The sequence below is a fragment of the Polyodon spathula genome, chromosome 8 (genome assembly GCF_017654505.1).
Source record: "Polyodon spathula isolate WHYD16114869_AA chromosome 8, ASM1765450v1, whole genome shotgun sequence".
In the NCBI taxonomy this organism is placed as follows: domain Eukaryota; kingdom Metazoa; phylum Chordata; class Actinopteri; order Acipenseriformes; family Polyodontidae; genus Polyodon; species Polyodon spathula.
In genome coordinates, this window is record NC_054541.1 from 28,967,497 (window position 1) to 28,987,430 (window position 19,934).

Sequence of the window (19,934 nt, forward strand, 5' to 3'; positions counted from 1 at the left end):
AACTAGTGGTGCTTTTTCTCTACACTACAGGACTGGTATAACGCTGAAGGGTCTGTTTTAATTATCTCAAAAGCAGCAGATCTAAATACTGCAGATCTGCATATTAACAACAGGTTTTAGAATTTATTGCAGTGATGTACAAACTGTTCATTCATGCTTTAAGACTGTCCTGATAGATGAGTTCCCCAAACTGCAAATCAAATGTACTAGAACACAAACTTGTTTTTACAATTTCAAACAGTAAGTGCATTAGGATCAGGAGGGAACGAATTATCAAAATGGAAAGGGTTTACAAACTCCTTTGTTTTCCAAGTGTATGACTTTGTCAAAAGGAATGCTCAGCGATAGCTGTGATAGTTTTTTTTTTTTTTTTAATGTCCTTATCATTCTCTCGTCATTTACACCATATACGGTAAGAGATAACCAGATGGCACATTAACAAGCAAATCTGACCTTGGCATATACCAGGCTGATTCTAAAAATGATAAATTAACATGCAACATTATCATTCTTTTATTACATTATAAATCACACACTGTGAAACTAAGTTTCTGTATTTCACAGAATTTTATTAGACGCCAGATGAAAGCTTCTGTCCAGATCAAGTGTGGAGTTCTAAATACCCAGATAAGTGAGTCTGAGCTCTAACACCTGAAGTGAGTGTGTGCTAGGAGGCAGCTTCTTGTTATAGCACTGTGAAGCAAATTTTGATATATATATATATATCTATAGGAAGGCATAAATATATATATATATATATATATATAAAAGATCACAATTATTCTAAGGTTCCACCCAAATGTTGGTTCCAGGTCAGTGGTAGAACATTACCCCTGTTAATGGGGGGGGGGGGTGGGATCTTGAAAATTTTTAGTGGTTCAGAAGTGACATGAATTCATCTGATGCGCATACAGTAATCCTGAGGGCTCTAAAATACAAAACAGATTAATGTTTCTTGGTCTTCAACTGTCCTGCCAGGGGGAATACTATCTAGTCTGCAGGTGAGCTTTAAATACTTCAAAAAACTTAGAACAGGGGCAATAGTAGGGCGGGCATGCAAGTCTGTCCTGCTGCTGTGATCTACACAGCTTGGGGTCACGCAAAGTGTAACAAAAGCTTTAAAAAAAAAAGGGAAGAATACAAGAAATTCCGATAAAATGGTATGACACGCCACAGTAAGACTGCCTTCAGACACAGGCGCAGTAACAGCTACATCAGCTCTTATAAAGCACGTTAACATTCTAGAATAAAATTCAATACCAGCATCATATAGAATTACTTTTCAGAAACATTAAACACATATGAAATGGGGCTTGTGCAAGTACAAGGATTGCTGAAAAGGCAGGCAGGTTAATTGTTAGTCCTTCCCCTGGTACAGAACCTTCATGCAGCAGTTGTATTTGCTGCTACAATCCCTGACACTGTAATGCCATCCTCTTTCTTAAAACAAACATTTAAAAAAATAATCTTCCGATTATCCTTTCAGCGATAAGTTATAATAAACCCAATGATTTATTCTCCTCCGAGTACTAACTTGGTAGCCAATGGCTTTACTGCAAATTTGACAGTGAAAGAAACACACCCCATTAGTTTTGCTAGCAATAACAAGTGCTGCAGCAAGTTTTAGAACAGGTATACTTATGTACAAATAGCTAGTTTGTACAGCCTAAAGCATTATATACACATCCACCCATAACTAGCAAATTGACTAATTACAAAATACTTCCACACTACAAGGATCCTGTTACCCAATTTGAAACTAACATAAAAGTTTTTATTTATTTAGCAACTGTTTGATTTAAAACCATTAACCACAGAAACCAAATCTTCACTGTTGCCTTATAAATGCATCAATTATTACCTGTATCCATTTTGCCATCCTGTGCAGCAGGCCCATCCGGTATCACACTCTTCACCTGCAGGAACTCATCAGGATCATCGCCTCCAATTATTGTGAACCCGAATCCCATGCTGCTCTTCTGCAGGGCCGTCGAGAGGAACGCTCCCTTCAGCTGCGTGGCATCTCGAGTGAAGAGGGGCTTTTCTACATTCATTTAACACAAACGAAAAACAGAAACAGGGAAGTCAGGTTAAACAAAAGGGTCTGTACAAAAGATCACAGTTATTAAACAAAACACATAAACACAAAAAATAAAGATATTTCCATTCCACTGAAAAGCAACTGTTAGCCTTTAAATAGAAGCACGGTATAGAACATTAGCCAATGAACTTCATTGTACTGCACATACAGCCATACCTATACAGGGTTTTGGGTAAAAAGCAGTGGTTTGATATCTAGTATTCTGAAGCTATATGCATTGATTAAAAGGGGCAGCCTACAGATTCACTCAGGAGATACATGGGGCTTCACCCTGTTCTCTTGTGGCTCTTTGGGAAAAGGAAGGATGTACAGTAATGAATGAGATGTGTTATACTAGGTATGTACAGTGTTTACATTAACATTTGAAAGTATAAATTAAACCTCCATCAGTCTCCACATACAATTTTAACAGATTGATTTTCTTCAACCACCACTTTTTTTATATATATATAATTATATTTTGTTAATCTGTAAATAGTTCCTTTATCAGACTGTTTTTTATTCTACCAGTTGTTTAATAATTTTGAATTAATAATACTTTAACAAATTAAAGGTCTCTTTTTGGTACAGACTTTTTTGAAGACAGTCAGATATCTCAGTATAGGTGACTGAGCCAGGAACTAATACAAAGAAGTACGAGTGAGCATGCTTTACTAAAACAGCAGGTAAAATCAAGGGGGGTGCACCGTACCCTGGGGGGGGGGGGGGGGGGGGGGGGGGGCAGACAAAAGAACATAAAAAGAAAACAAGCTACGGATAAACAAAAAAGTAGGCTTTGTGACGTAACGTATCCCACTATTTTGCAAGAGCGCAGCTTTGCTTGGAAGCTGTGCACTTTAAAGTACCATGCAGCCTGCACACTCCAGCACTGCCACTCCGAAACTGGGACAGGTCAATCATACTGTGGGACCACTGGGGTGCAGGGCCAAAGCGAGCGAGTTTGGGCCTAGGTAACTTTGATGAAGAGCCCTCTACTGTTACAAAGGAGAAAAACCCTCATTCGCAGTCTTCAGTCTCATGCACATTCCCTACCAAATTTTGATTGTCCTTATGTTAGTTCATTCTGTTTTTTTTTATTTGTTTTCATTCTTACAATATGAACTCATATGCCGCTACAGCTACATGTTAGTAGTAAAACACAAGGAACAGGCTAGATCTTAAGGGACGAAACATACTGAAATATGCTTGGAGTAACTTAGTGATTGCAATGTAAAATGGATGACTATCAGGAGTACTGTAAGCTCCCCAACATACCTCTACACCTGAAAAAAACCTTTGAGACAGGGTATGAGGGATTACCTCGGAAGACTTGTACCGCCTGCAAAGGCTGAGAAGGGAGGTCTTGATTTGGCATTTGCTGTTGATGTAGTCTTCGTTTTGCTTCCAGAACAGGGTTTTCAAACTGGGTCCTTCTGTTTATATGACTGGGGGCATATAAAAATAAATACATTATTGATTTTATTTTTGCTTTTAGTAGGGTTGATCAAGTAAGTGGGCAGTATGTCCAGTCAAGTAGAGTCAGTGCCTTCTTTTGAATGTATCAATTTTAGACATTAAAAAAAAAAAATCACTGTTACTGTATCTCCTGATGTAGTAGCAGACATTTAGTATAACATGATATACTTTTTACATATGCAAATATGACGATTTATATTCTATATATCTAGTTATAAAAACATCACACGTTATTTAAAAAAAAACACACCTCACTATACACAATTCTTTAAGATGCATACATCTACACATAAAATGTTCTTTCCTCTCCATCCTCCGACAGATGTTCAGACTATTAATGTGAATCTAAAGGGAATTAATAATATTCTTGAAAACTTACTCAACATAATAACTGCCGTAAATGGGGTCATCAATTTTCTCCCAGCCATATGGAAGTTCTGAAATATTCCAGTAAAAAGAACATTGTTTTAGCAATTTTTCAATTATATATATATATATATATATATATATATATATATATATATATATATATATATATATATATATATATATATACACACACAGCTCTGGAAAAAATTAAGAGACCACTGCAAAATTATCAGTTTCTCTGGTTTTACTATTTATAGGTATGTGTTTGGGTAAAATGAACATTTTTGTTTTATTCTATAAACTGTTGACAACATTTCTCCCATTTCTCTCACTTGGCTTGATTCATGCGCCCTTCACAAAGACAAATCTGCCCGATTCCAGCCTTGCTGAAGCACCCCCAGATGAGTCCAATTTTCAGCTTTGCCCAACACCTGGTTGTCTAATGGTTAGACGGAGACCTGGAGAGGCCTACAAGCCACAATGTCTCGCACCCACTGTGAAATGTGGTGGAGGATCGGTGATGATCTGGGGGTGCTTCAGCAAGGCTGGAATCGGGCAGCTTTGGCATGAATCAAGCCAAGTACAAGGTTGTCCTGGAAGAAAACTTGCTTCCTTCTGCTCTGACAATGCTCCCCAACTCTGAGGATTGTTTTTTCCAGCAGGACAATGCTCCATGCCACACAACCAGGTCAATCAAGATGTGGATGGAGGACCACCAGATCAAGACCCTGTCATGGCCAGCCCAATCTCCAGACCTGAAACCCACTGAAAACCTCTGGAATGTGATCAAGAGGAAGATGGATGGTCACAAGCCATCAAACAAAGCTGAGCTGCTTGAATTTTTGCGCCAGGAGTGGCATAAAGTCACCCAACATCAATGTGCAAGACTGGTGGAGAGCATGCCAAGACGCATGAAAGCTGTGCTTGAAAATCATGGTTATTCCACCAAATATTGATTTCTGAACTCTTCCTAAGTTAAAACATTAGTATTGTGTTGTTTAAAAATGAATATGAACTTATTTTCTTTGCATTATTCGAGGTCTGACAACGCTGCATCTTTTTTGTTATTTTGACCAGTTGTCATTTTCTGCAAATAAATGCTCTAAATGACAATATTTTTATTTGGAAAATGTTCATTTTACCCAAACACATACCTATAAATAGTAAAACCAGAAAAACTGATAATTTTGCAGTGGTCTCTTAATTTTTTCCAGAGCTGTATATATATATATATATATATATATATATATATATATATATATATATATATATATATATAGAGGGGGCGGGCGGGGGGGGGGGGGGGGGGGGGGGTTAATATCCTCCCTGCCAAAAAACAGGTGAATGCACGTTGTCTTTATTTAATTTGTTTAGTTATCACCCACACCTGGGCATTACTGTAAATTAGGACCGGGTGCAGGGTAGAAATAGTCAGCAGCCAGTCTACTCGAGGCTGCTGAGTAGAAGGGAGCAGAAAGAGTGCTCTGATCCTGAGCAGTCGTCAAAAGGAACGTAAGACTGTGTTTAACCTGTGTGTTTATTTTGTGTTTACGTTGCAGGTAAACGGCGTATCCGTCCTGCGAGCTAGTCAGGGACCTGCAACAAAAGTGTAGTCAGTGCTTCGAAGGAGCTAGGTGTTTGTTTGTGTTTGTTTTTGTGAATTATTGAAAGTAGCGCGTCAGCGCTGGAAAAATCAAGTTCTGTTTCCTGGGTCTGTTTGAAAGGGACAACGAACCGTGTGAGTAGTGAAAGCTCATTTACTATATATATATATATATATATAGAGAGAGAGAGAGAGAGAGAGAGAGAGAGAGAGAGAGAGAGAGAGATAGAGAGAGAGACAGAATGAATCCAGGGCTGGCAATGGAACATGAAACAAGCAATGTGATTGGTCAAGCAAGGTTCTAGTTGTCTGCATATTGGATGGATACGGGCTTAGAGCCCTGTCACATACTCGAAATCACTGTGCTGCCTCACAGAATTTAAAGTATTGCTAGTCATTTTGTTTACAGTTTCATGTACAGCTGTAAGTATAAAACTGAGTAACCAATTACCAGCAAAAAAATCTAGAGTCCGAGTCCCTATCATTCGAGTCCGAGTCACGAGTCTTTGACTTCGAGTCTCGAGTCCAAGTTCTTGAAACAAACTCAAATCAATTTTCATTCAATTAGTGGTAGTAGTGGGGGAACAGTTTACCTAATGGATGTTGTCCGATATTCCTCAGGAAAAAGGCACAAATAATAAAAAATAAAAATACAAAACATTATTTGATTAATTTTTTCAAGCTAGATTATTCTAGTTGCATGCATTTTTCAACTTGTCTGTCAATATCTTCTTTTCCTTTGGAATTGGAATACTGTTTGAATGCACCTGAAGTTTTAAGTTCAAGTTTGTGGACATTGTTTTTCACTTTGATAGAAGCTGTGATCTGGACTACAGAGCCGGTGTAGTGTTAGAAAGTGGTACATCAGAATGTGGTATGCGTACTACAACTTGACTCATGTAATGGTAGAAAGGAAACGATGTCATATTTTGGTACATGTACAATCAATTGCAATCTGATGGTTGTTTTCCTGTTGTCTAAAGAGGTACATTTACCATTAATTATACATCATTTTTTTTTGCAAACTTCGACTGGCAACAGACAAATAATTTCTCTAAAAAGAAAACAACAATTCACGAAAAGTTCACTGCAAAGTTGCACAAGTAAAAAAAAATGTATAAGACCCAATGTATTGCATATGATAAATATTTGCATACTATTTTATTAATGGTGTAAACTACCAAAAACAGCATAACGTACCATATTTGAATGGGCGCTTCCCTGCCTTTTTAGCGGATCTTGTTTAGGCATGTGCAAGCAAGCGCAGTGCACGGAGTATCACTTTTTAACACTTACCTGAAAATAACACTACAGGTAAGAAATTAAAGTTACTTTCACCTCTGACTATAGCACCTACTTTGACTTCAACTCAGGTAAAATCTGCCAATCTGATTTAGACATTGCCAGAATAGTATATATACTGTGTTCTTAAATAGTAAATGTAGTATTATTTTTATTATTTGTTTTGCAAAACAGAAAAGTTATGTTTCACTTTCATTGCATTTGCACTTTATTAAGTCTGTAATACAATGATGCATTTACGAGGCTGTGCTTTAGTTCATTCGATTTCAGATGATGTATTTTTTATCTTTTCTCTTTTACACAAAAACATTATGTTCATGTATTAACCAGTCACGACTGAATGAGAGGGTGGGGTCCAGGGGGGCAAGCTCAGTGGTAGAAGCATTGTTCAGCCTGACGCGCCTATCAACTCAATAGATTAATATATATATATATATATATATATATATATAATATATATATATAGCTATATGATATAGATATCTTATATATATATAGATCTATGACTATATAAATAACATTTTATAATATATTAATTTATGAGTTTATAGGCTATACCTCAAGCAGGCAGTAGTGGTCTGTAAATTAACAAAACAAACTGCAGAACACAGCAAAATGTTACTGAGTTTAAGTTAAAGCACTGCTAAAGGGCAGCAGCCTCCGGAAAATAAGGGACAAACGGCGCAAAATAAAAGCAGTTAAAGAACAAAGTTGAACAAATATGACAAATAACATTAATTTAAAGTTAGACAAAAATAATGTGACTTGTGAATTGTATTTTAATATTTAAAAACCTTTTCTATTTTACTACAGTATACTTAAGAAGCCATGTTGTGTTACTTGTAATGGCCTTTAATTTAAAATGACAGTACAGTATTTTATTGTCAGGACCACTGCATTTAAGCATCTGTGGCTTGCTTTTTTCAGTTGTGATGCAAATCTCACAGTTTTTCACTAAGCGGAGATGCAAAACTCTGCAAACCCCAACCCCCCCCCCCCCCCCCCCCCCCCCCACACACATAGGTGTGTCGGTGATGTATGGTTAGCATACCATGTACAATATGGTGTGTTTTTGTCACGACATGAGTTGTACCTAAGTTTACGTGTACATAAGTTAATTAACAATTTTACTAACAGAACCCCCCCCCCCCCCCCCCTGCAAAATGCAGTGGCACAGTCACTGATTACAAACTAGTCTGGTGTTCCCTGGATCATTGCTAGGTGTCTTTCTTTTTCCTGCCATGTCGACTCACTCGTAAACTATGCGACTTGCTTTTTTTCTACTGGCTGTCGCTGCGGACCAAGGATTATACCGCACACGTCATTGAACTTGATACAGTATCGTATTATATTTGTAAACATGGGGTGAATTTCCACAGCTATGCAGATGACACACAGATTTATATATCTGTTAAACCAGGTGACACAACAGCTATCAATGCCCTTTTCAAACGATATTAGAAGCTGGATGTCTCAGAATTTCTTACAGTTAAATTAGAATAAGACAGAAGTCTTAATTTTATGCTCTAATCAACAGATGGATTTGACAAATTGATCTAAGTATGCTAAAATCAAATGTAAAATCTGAAGAGAAAAACCTGGGGGTTATTTTTGATTCTGCACTTTCCTTTGAACCACATATAAAATACATTACTAAAGCGTCCTTCATTTAAGAAGCAGTGCAAAAGTTAGATCATTCTTGTCCTTGGATGATGCAAAGATATTAGTGCATGCTTTTATTTTTTCTAGGTTAGATTACTGTAATGCTTTATTCTCTGGACTTACAAGTCATGCTATATCACGCCTACAGCTAGTGCAAAATGCTGCTGCCAGAATGCTAACTAGAACAAAAAAAGGGCTCACATTACGCCTGTGTTGGCATCACTGCACTGGCTTCCTGTGCATTACAGAATTGATTTTAAAATTCTATTACTAGTGTTTAAAGAACTGAATGGACTAGCTCCACAATATCTAAATGATATGCTAATTCCTTATCAGCCTAAACGCACTCTGAGATCTGCAAATGCTGGCCTTTTATGTATTCCGAGGGTGAATGGCAAAAGGATGGGAGAGGCTGCTTTCTGTTTTAATGCCCCCACACTCTGGAACTCCTTACCCCCTTTTATCAGAGATTCACCTTCAACTGCAATCTCCAAATCTCGATTAAAAACATACCTTTTAAATATAGCTTTTCCATAAAAAATTTTATGTTTTATTCTGAATTTTGATTTTAATAACTGTACTCTTTTCTTACTATTTATTATTGTATTTTTTTCTGTATGTAAAGCGCTTTGAATTGTATTGTACATGAATTGCGCTATATAAAGGTTTATTATTATTATTATTATTATTATTATTATTATTATTACATATAGTCAGTTTGCCATGAAATTATTCTTAAGTAATTTGTTTGATTGTTACAAGATGAGTATTTTAGCATGGTTAAACGCGATCCTTACAAACAGTGTCACCAAAACTAGTGATATACGCCAACTAATAATGTATTCATTAAAAAATAATTGCCTGACCACTGTGTGTGTATATATGTGTATATATATATATATATATATATATATATATATATATATATATATATATATATATATACACACACACACACATCATAATTTCCTGATACAAGTATTCTGCTGATTTCTGATCAGTCTTCTATAATAATCTGTTAAACTGTAAGTAAAAGTATTCATGTACTTTACAAATATTTTTAAGTACAAAAGTATTCATACACATTCAATAATTCCAAACATTCATGCAACCGGGTTCATGTGCAGTGACTGGTTCAGCCATTATAATTTCCCTTTTCTTCTTTGTCATGGTAAGCCAATTTTAGAAGGCCCATGGTATTACAACAGCAACCACATTCAACTACTATACTGTACAGTGATTATGGCATTTATATTATCCCATCTTAGCTTTTTGTGGTTCAGCAAAAGAAGGCAGAATACATAAAAAGCAACACAATAGAAAGTGGAAATACAAACAATACTGATATCTCAGCAGCTCTTAAATCACAAATGACAGTGGAGTATTTGGAAAAGTTTGTATCTGGACATGGAAAAGTTTTAAATGAAAATTGAACAAGGTTATGATAAGATAATGGAGCAGGCAGTATTATTATACAGTGAGCAGTTTTGTTCAAGCTGACTGACACATGGGACCGGCTCATCGACTGGAGAATTTAAACTGGGGCAGCATGTTTGCAGAATAAGAAATAAAGGTGCAGAGTACGACCATTGTACTAGAGAAACAGCAATATGTGTATTAGACATGTAAGTAAGGTGTTATATTTGTTTAGTTTTTTTCTGATAATTTTCCTCTACAGGCAAACAATATTTTAAAACTGAAGCAGAAAAAATAACCTTGAATAAAATGAAAAAAATAAATACTAATAATACTGTAACTCTGCAATTATATGTTTTTCCAGCAAATGTGTAGTTTCTAAAGACAAGGTATATGAACTGTTTTGCACTGGCAGAAGGATACATTCAATAAAACGAATATAAAGTTAAAAATCTTACTGATAGAGCCATTTTGTAAGTGTAATAAGATATCTCTTACTGCTCACTCTGTTGTGGGTTGAATTTACAAAGCTGGGAAAGTGGTTAAATGTGGTCTGGAAATATTTAGCAGCACTATAAATCATTAGATTTCAAATTGTTTCTACAGTACATGGTTGTATGTCTATAAATCAGTAATATTTAGTACTACTCCTTTTAAAAAATACAAGCATTCAAAGTTCAAATTATTAATATATATATTGTTACCTCATTGTGGCAATGTTGCCCTGCCCCTGTGTGTATTTCGATGTTGTATGTTGCGTGTTGTGTATTAATGTTGATGTACAGACATTGGTATACGGGATATAATATGGGTTATGCGCACAAGAGTTTAAAATATATATTTGTTATTTAGGCACAAGGATTGCACAGCACTTCACGGGTAGGTAAAATGTAATAATATGTGAGCACGGGGAATTGCACTTTTTATTAATTCATGTGCAGTTGTACCGAGACGCCAATTGAATGATTGATGTATCCATGTTTTCACTCACTCAGGGTTGTGTGTTCGGTGAATGGAGAATGGGATTGGAGACGGAGGAAACAGTAATAATAATAGTTAAAGTAAATCATAATATCAGCTCACTGTGTTTGTCTGTGTAGTCCATTTTGTTTGTATATTTATTTTGACTAGAGTGCCGTGTCCTGTGTTTTGTTTGTCTTACAACCTTTTATTTTTCTGTTTGTTGAATCATTAAATGCTGAGCGCAAGCAAGCGCTCAGCTTCACCAAAAATCCACGTCTCTCTGTCTCTTCTGTGTTGGTTCCTGGTTCTGGTCTGATGTCACCCACTACAGCCGTCTTTGTGACACTCATCTATCTTTGAGTGGCTTAAAAAAAACAAAAAAGCTGTTGAGAATTTGAATGATCTGTAGATAAAGCATGTTCACAGCTTGCTGCACTGCCTAGATGAACACTACTAAATGGGCTGTTATACTGCATTATTATATTTGCTTTAAGAGATTTGTGAAATATTTAATCAGCACAGCAAGAAAACAACAAACAATACTACAAGGGCATTAAACTCTGCTGTCTTTAAGACAAATGTTAGCTGTGTCACATATTAATTAACTGCAGTTCATCTTGCTGTGCATTTCTGCATAACCTGTTTACCAGTTACTGAGTCAACAACAGCTTGGAAACTAGGATTCCTTTCTTGTAATGGCACTTCAATCAGGTTCCGATCTAGCATAGACAGAATGTAAAAGTGTCAGTCCGTTCTTAGTCCTTTGTATTAACACAGTACTATCACAGGCCAATTGGGGAACTCACAGTAAATAATGACACAGACATAAGAAATCACCTACTCCATTATCTCTGCATAGAATTTGTACTGCCATCTGCCAGATGTGTTTTTTGCTCTGACAGTATCAAAAAATAATTTTGGATGGAAAGTCGGCATCTGCTCCTCACTAAATCTATAAATGGGACACTTAATTGGCATTTTTAGAGATATTTTGCATATTAAGGGTTTCATTAATATGTCAGCCTGTGACAGCGACAAAAGAACCATTGAACCCTTGTCCTTGCACTTGTTTAGCACTCCAGAGACACAAATAGTTTTTGAAAAGCATGTCATTTTCTGTTGCAAATCTTGTACACTTTTGTGGACAATATTTAAAAAAATGAACATTTCAAATCAACTCATTTTTTGTAAGCAAAGCAATACGGTGCATTAATCAGTTATTTGAATTGCAGAGAAAACAAAGCCACCAAGTTACAAACAGCAGTCATCAAGATGATCAACGGCATGTCATATAAATTCAATACACTATGCTAATCATCACCATAACCTTGAAACTATAAACTACACTGAGAGCAGTGTGTGGATCATTACAAAATAAACTGGGTTACAAGTTAATAATGTGTACTACAAAATCTTTAGATTACTTTTTTTTTCATATGGTCATTTTTTCAATCAAAACACTGTGTCTTTCTCCTAAACTTTGTAAATAGATGTCCGTTGCATGGCAAACATTTGTGCAATCGTTGTCCATCCATATGGAGTTGAAGGGTGGCAGCATTTAAGAAACTGGTCAATTTCAAAATGATTAAACTGTGGTTCTATTGCGATAACCCCAACCCAGATTGGTACACTGGTACATTTAAAGTCATATTCCAAAATCTGGGACTGGATCCTAAAGTAATTATTTATGCCCCACCAAGCATAATCTTCTGTCTTTACTGTAAAAACTGAACAGCTGAGAGATTATGTGCAACAAACTACCCACAATATATCCCACAATATATAAACTAAAAAACATATTGACCTTATGTGCTCCAGTAGTGGACAAACAAATGCAAACATCTGGGTAAATGAAGAACACGTATATTGAAAGCAAGGGCTTCCACACAGTTGTGACTCATGCGTTAACTAAGCAAATAACATCCCAGCATGCTTAGGGTCATGTATAAAAATGCTGGACAGGCCTGGTTACCTATAATTATGACTAACATGGCTGCAAGAGGAGACCTCAGTGACTTTGAAAGAGGGGTGATTGTTGGGGCGTGTTTGGCAGGAGCTTCAGTGACCAAGACAGCTGAACTTTCTGATGTTTCACGAGCAATGGTGTCTAAGGTGATGTTGGCATAGAACTCAGAGGGAAAGACATCATCAGTAAAGGGCAACAGTGGGCGGAAGCACATATTCCAGGATCATGATATCCGTGCATTAATTCTAAGTGCAAAGGCAAAACAGGCGAGCAACTGCAGATCAATTGACTGCAAATTTCAACCTGGGGTGCGAGCAGCCAATTTCATCAAAAACGGTTCACCGAGAACTCCAGAGAGCGGTATACCATAGTCGGGTTGCAGTGCACAAACCACTCATCAGACCTGGCAAAGCACGTTTGCGAGTCCAGTGGGGCAAAGAGCACAAGCAATGGACTACCGAGCAGTGGAGAAATGTGATATGGTCAGATGAATCATCCTTCACCTTGTTCTTTAAACAAATCGACACGTGAACGTGTGGCGCCAACCTAAAGAATTCTACAGCCCTGAGTGCTTGGTGAGTGCTAACAGTGAAGGGTTCTGGTGGTTCCGTAATGTTTTGGGGCGCATTTTCCTGGGGTGATTTCGTTGCACTCATTCCCTTAGAAGGAAAGGTCAGTGCTAATCGCTACTTAATGGTACTGAGTGATCATCTTCACTCCATGTTGCAGCATTTCTTTCCTGCCGGGGGGGGGAAGGGGGGTGTCTTCCAGGATGACAATGCCCCCATCCACAGAGCAAGCGCGGTCGCCCAATGGTTTGATGAGCATGACACTGATGTTATCCATACGTCATGGCCTTCTCAGTCACCAGATCTGAACCCAACTGAGCATTTATGAGATATTCTGAAACGACGCTTGAGACAGCGTTTTCCACTTCCATCAACCAGGTGTGTGTTGATTGACTTTCTCATGGAAGAATGGTGCCGCATCCCTCCTGCAGAATTCCAGAGGCTGGTAGTCTCTATGCCACGGTGCATACAGGTCGTACTGGCCGCACATGGTGGCCCAACGCCCTATTAAGTGACTTTACATTGGTGTTTCCATTTTATTTTCCACTACCTGTTTCACAATTCTGTATTGGTTGGTTAGCGCTTTCATCCATTTGCCTCTAAGCTAAACCTTCACCAACGCTCTGTTTGTAGATTTGAGATTCAAAATCAATTAGCTTTGATTCCAACTTTTCTCCAGTATAAAACGTATATACATTTCCCATGCCATCTACTTCCCATGTTATCCTGAATCCATGCACTGTGATTCATAATCAATCTCGATTCTCAGCAGTTTTACACTGCAATGTATGTATTAAATCTTACATATATCTTTATCACTTCATATATACAGTCTGCACAGTATATGCACGATATATTACAGGGAAATATGTGCCTGACAATCACCCAATTCCAAAGGAACTCACTTGTGGGGGGGGGGGTGCTATTAAATAGTGTATGATCCCTTCAGACTCCATTTATCTAAAATAAGAAATTCCATCTCCCAAAACTACCTTCTGTTTCCAGGTCACTTTGTGGGTCTCTCTCCGCAATCATGGCATTATGTAACCTATTCTGTATAATCAGACTCTCCTTCACCAGAATTCAAATCAGTGGTCCATAAAAACAAAGCCCTTCTCTTGCAGCCATTACTGTCTATAAAAAAAAACATCATTTGTCTGAGATACAGTAATGCACCCTAATGTCTAACGAACTCCTGACAGTGCAAACATGTCTGTAATTGTGGATGTCAGTTGCCTAGAGCAATCGATATCAAGTAAATAGCTGTATCACTCAGTCATTTCAGTATCCAAACTGAGCGTCGGTGCTCAGAATGTGAATTCATAATCAATAAAGGCTGTGGTCACTTGTAAATGGTTCAGTTTTACAAAGGGCCAGATAGACAACACTATAAAAGATTCTAGTTTTGTAGTGCTGCTAGCAGTGATAACATTAGTATTTCAGCTCCATTCCTACTCAGACACTAACATGATTTTGATCGCTGTGATAAAAGGTCACTGCTGTGAAGTAGATCAATCTCACTGCCAAATTTGTGGTTGCATACAAAAAAAAATATAATGTTCAAACCCTGTGAGATATGCAAATCACTATAGGATTAAAAGAAAAAACAGCTGCTGTATGTAATATTGAAAACCGCTATCACCTACTATGCACATCAACTCATTTCATGTTGTTTCAATATGCTAAGAGAGTTTACTGTCACGTTGTCAGCCTCCATGCACCAGAAACAAGCTGTCAGTGTTGCATCCCAAGAGCTTTTTTTTTAATATAAAGGTGATATGTCATATTTCTATTTAAGTATCATTTAAATTGACATCCAACTGTAATATTAAATTCAGTTCAGCCAACTAGTCATTGACCTTTGTTAGTCACAACTTTATCATATATGAGATATATATATATGTAATATATGCTATATATATTATATATATATATATATATATATATATATATATACACACACACACACACACACACACACACACACACACACACACAGGGTGAGTGTATATACTGCTGGGATATTTTTTGACCTGAAGGATTACCAATTTGCTCACACTGCATATAGACTAATAAATTAGACTAGACTGCACATACATCCACTCGTACTACATTTGACTGGGGATGGTTGGTGGTTTTTTTGGGGGACTCCTGCACGCGTGCACACACACACACACACACACTCATTTAGTGTGGAAAGAAAAAATGACTTGGGTTTGATGAACTGCACAGGGAGATGTATATTATAAGGCATATTTCTCTTTGCCTTGACACAGTGTTTAACTACTTGAAGAAGGTCCTCCTGTTAGCTTTGTTTTTCATCCAGACGGGTCTTTCATTGATTCTTTCATTTAAATTTGTTAAGAAATGTTTAAAAATAGATCACAGTTAGTTTAGATTGAGGGTCAATCGATAACTAGCCTGTTACATTATACATAACATAATTGAAGAACCAGATCCTTGCCCTTGTTTCATATTGACATTAGGAACAATAACCATATTTCTTTAGAAAGATTTTATGCCAGTAAAGTCAAAATGAGTGTTCACTGGAAGAGTGCCAGTAAGAGATGGAGACACCTTGATAGTGCCACATTAAATTTATAGTGTCTGGCTAGCCTTTTGGAGCTGACACACGCTGATGTTAAATGAGAAACATTCTGCATCTTTTTTTTTTAACTTTTGTCCTTACGGGTAAAAACATCAATTGCATATGTAATTCCTAATGCAAGTATAGGCCCTTTGTTTAAAAAAGAATCTCACTTACATTACAATGTTCTATCTATCTACAAACATTTCAGTTTTTTCGTCAAATAAAATTCTCTGAAAGAGGAAAGCAAGTAAAAGGGACATCAATGACACATTCACTGCTGCAAAACATCTAGGTCCCAGTTAAAATCGCATTAAATACTGAATGTAAAATTCAAAAGGAGCAATTCATTTGAATTTTTTCCACTTAACACAAGTCAGTGTTTGGAATGTAAAGTGCACATTCAATTTCCATTCATCAAATCCTTCAATTAAACAAATACAGGGTTCAACTTATTCTCATAGTATACAAATCTACATACTGTAGATACTCATGCACTTGAACTACTAATTGCACTTTGTGAACTGATTGTACTGGAAAAATCATCAGAATTATATTTTTTTTTATGGGAAACTGTCTTTCTCTTCTATTTAAATCTGTTATGGTAAATAAGCTCTACTGCTAATAATATCTTTGGTCTCTTGACTGTTTGTGTACTGCATATGGTTTGAAAATGACTGGTGATTTTTTGTGAGTCATATATTGGGTATAACTGTGTTGCTAATAAATAGATAGTGTACCTGGTTTAAAGTTGATCTCTTTGCAGCCAATGTGCTGATTAAATACAACATACAGTACAAATAGAATGCTAGAGAATAGACTCAAACGGGTTAGGTAATGACCAAGCACATTAAAGTTGAACAGCACATTTACAAATGAAAAGCCAAACACGCAGCTCGTATTTACTTTGATCCATCTAAAATTGCAGGCTTTCAGAAAAGATGTTTTCATGACAACCCCAGGAAAGTTTTTTTTTTTTTTTTAACTCATTCAGTACATAATAGGCATTAGAAACCAGATGGAACGTTGGTCACTGGCTCAGTTTAAAAGGGTGGAGGATTGCTGCTCTGTAACTCACTGGTAAAGACTGCCAATGTAAACAAAAGGTGCATTTACACTGGCACAAATATTCCGGATCGAGAGGAAAAGGGGACGGATTCCGGTTACTTTTTGCCAGTGTAAACGCTACTGAGCACGTTCCGGAATCTGTCCTCTTATACTCTCAAATGTTGAGTTCGTATTCCGGACTGAGAGGACAAGAGGACGGATTCAGGTCACTTTGTTCAGTGTAAACGCGCTGAGGATGTATTCTGGAAGGATTTCCAACTCCAAAATAGTAAGTGTAACTCATTTCTATATTCTTTATATTAAGTATTGATAATATTTTTGATATATCAATTAACAGTGGTGTCAGCATTTTTTTTTGTTATGTAGTTTACATTTTACGATGTGTAGCGACTACTGGCTAAACCTAATTGTTTTGCATTACAGATTTCAGAAATAATGTCTGAAGGATGCTTGTGCAACTTCACTAATGAAGAAAGCAGGGTTTGAATATCTATCTGGAGCGAAGACAGGACCCAACGAGCACTAAATGGGCAGTTGAAAAAATCAGTCTCTACAGTCGACACTACAGCAGGGCGTCAGCTTCTTTTGTTTTTCTTCCCCCATCAAAGTACGCATGCTCAGTGTCCGCTCCTGTGAGAAGTACCTTCGCTGTTTCAAGCAAGTGTAAATGCACCGTTCCGGTACAGACTGTCCCAGAATCTTATTGGAAAGATTCCGGAACGCTAGTGTTAGCTCATCTAAAAAGCCTCACTTTTATTAAGTTCTGATGCATTAAGCTGCCACTACTATAATTTGAAACTCAAAACAAAGATGGTGGATTACTGTTATGAGAACCCTTTAACAAAAGAACATTTTATTTAAGAAATTGGAGTCCTGATTACTTAAACGGGCATCGGAGCTACTTATAAAAGTTGATAACATATGTGCAGTGCAAGTAGAGAGGCTAGAAGCATAGATAACAGCGCGAGAGAGGTGCACACAGTCAGGCATATATAATACAGTGTGACTGATGTAAACAAAAGCCAGTACCTTTGAAAGTATGCAAGGGAATCCCATGACTAGTTATCCGCAATCATATGGTACCTAGAGAAAACATGCATTTTAAGAGATTTTAAGTATAGATAAAAAAATGTTTAAGATTGCACTGTGCATATCCTCTTTTATAACCAATTGCAGGGTTGTTAAGCACCCTCTATAGGATTATCCAGTAATGGACCTCCACATTGGTCAGTAACACTAAAATACACGGGACCTGCTACTAAAAGCATTAACCCCTTTTCCACTTGGCATACTGCACCCTATAATGAAATGTGTTTTTACAAGGGCAGGGGTATTCCATTATAGAGCAGTACATATTCTGCTGAATATGTATACAGTATATAACTATAACTATATTTACACTGCGGTCCATGGTAAAACATTTTTTTAAAAAAAGTTGTATTGCACTTTTGTGATGGTTAACGGGGCAATACAACTTTTTCTGTCAGAAAGACACCCAGCCGACACTGATGCTTAAAAAACTTTCATTAGTAAACAAGAAAATGTAAACACGTCCAAAAAAACTACATTTGACTTGGCTCTGGTAAAAACGTAATTAACAGAGGTTGGTGAACAATCCAGAAGGAATACCTGTGACCGAGCTTGACGTACACCTGGCAAATTTCATTTGCTGAATAATGCTTTTTACATGAGAGTATGAACCTGGCACAATATGATCTTTACAAGCACCGGAAACTTTGCTTCCCCAGCATCAGCAAGCAAACAAACCTCCAGCAACTGGCTGGGAGAATCCTACATACTGTACAGCATGTACACCGTCTTTGGTCCCAACTGTACTTTCAACCAAGCAGTTATGGTCCAAATGAACAATCAAGCACCACTGATAAAGTGTCACAGACCAAAAGTGATCTTTGACACATACAGTGACTCTGATTAAATGCCAATCCACAATATTAAATTGTAAATAAAACAATGACATCCTAAGTAATACAGTTATTATAAGTTCATTAAATATAATACTAATCTGAATTCAACACATATTATCGTCACTTATGCATTATCAAAAGAGACGGCAGTTACCCTTTAGAGGCTCCTAACGTCAATATCAATGTATTGTAGCCTTTCCTGACTCCCTCCCCGGCTCTTTCTCTCAATATCTCTTGTGAAAGCTTTACAGCATGTGCAACACCACTTGTCTGGTATCAACATACAAAACATGATAGCTGTAGAGGACCTTTTGGTGGCTCCCAACGCAATACCTGCACATTCAGCAGTTAACATCATGATACTGCAATTATTAAGTGTTCAAATATGTGACCCCCATGCCAGAAAATTAGATTTGGTGTTAATAAATAAATCATCTCTGACCTACATGCACTAAAAATAGCAGCTCCAATATCAGCTCTACTATACTGGCAATATCCCTGACATGTGAAAGACTTGGAAGAAGGCACACACTTAATTTACACTTAATGGTAAAAGGAGAACTACTCTCAATATAATCCCTGATACTATAAAAAAGCAAGTTCTGTAGCTCTTCACAGAAATATAATATATAAGGAAGAATTATCATTGCACATATTTCACAAAAATGCTTCCGTAATATAGTATGCTCTCTACTAAGATACTAGCATATCTACTACATATGGAACTGCTATTTCTCTCTATATAACAAAGTGATTTTTTGAAAAACACAGAAAGAAATTAGAAATGACTGGAAATGTTTAATGCTGTAATCTCGGACAGCTCTGAACTAATTTCTTTGAATTTCTCCTCAGATTCGCTACAGGATACTATTAGGCAATGTCTATTGTGTAATACACTATATTTCTATGTCAATTGTCTGATGGTACCACTCAGACTAGCTGTTGCCT

The 19,934-nt window shown here is 36.9% G+C and overlaps 1 protein-coding gene across 8 annotated transcripts in view; it reads right to left on the bottom strand.

Annotated features, from left to right (window-relative positions):
• magi2a (membrane associated guanylate kinase, WW and PDZ domain containing 2a) overlaps window positions 1-19,934 on the bottom strand; it is a 318,611-nt gene that overhangs the window by 68,373 nt on the left and 230,304 nt on the right. For all 8 annotated transcript variants that reach the window (XM_041257504.1, XM_041257508.1, XM_041257502.1 and 5 more), the window contains exons 7-9: window positions 3,936-3,993; window positions 3,401-3,525; window positions 1,862-2,044 (exon numbers count right to left, since the gene is read on the bottom strand). In XM_041257504.1, the coding sequence (XP_041113438.1) occupies window positions 1,862-2,044; window positions 3,401-3,525; window positions 3,936-3,993 (366 nt within the window). The remainder of the gene's footprint in view (window positions 1-1,861; window positions 2,045-3,400; window positions 3,526-3,935; window positions 3,994-19,934) is intronic.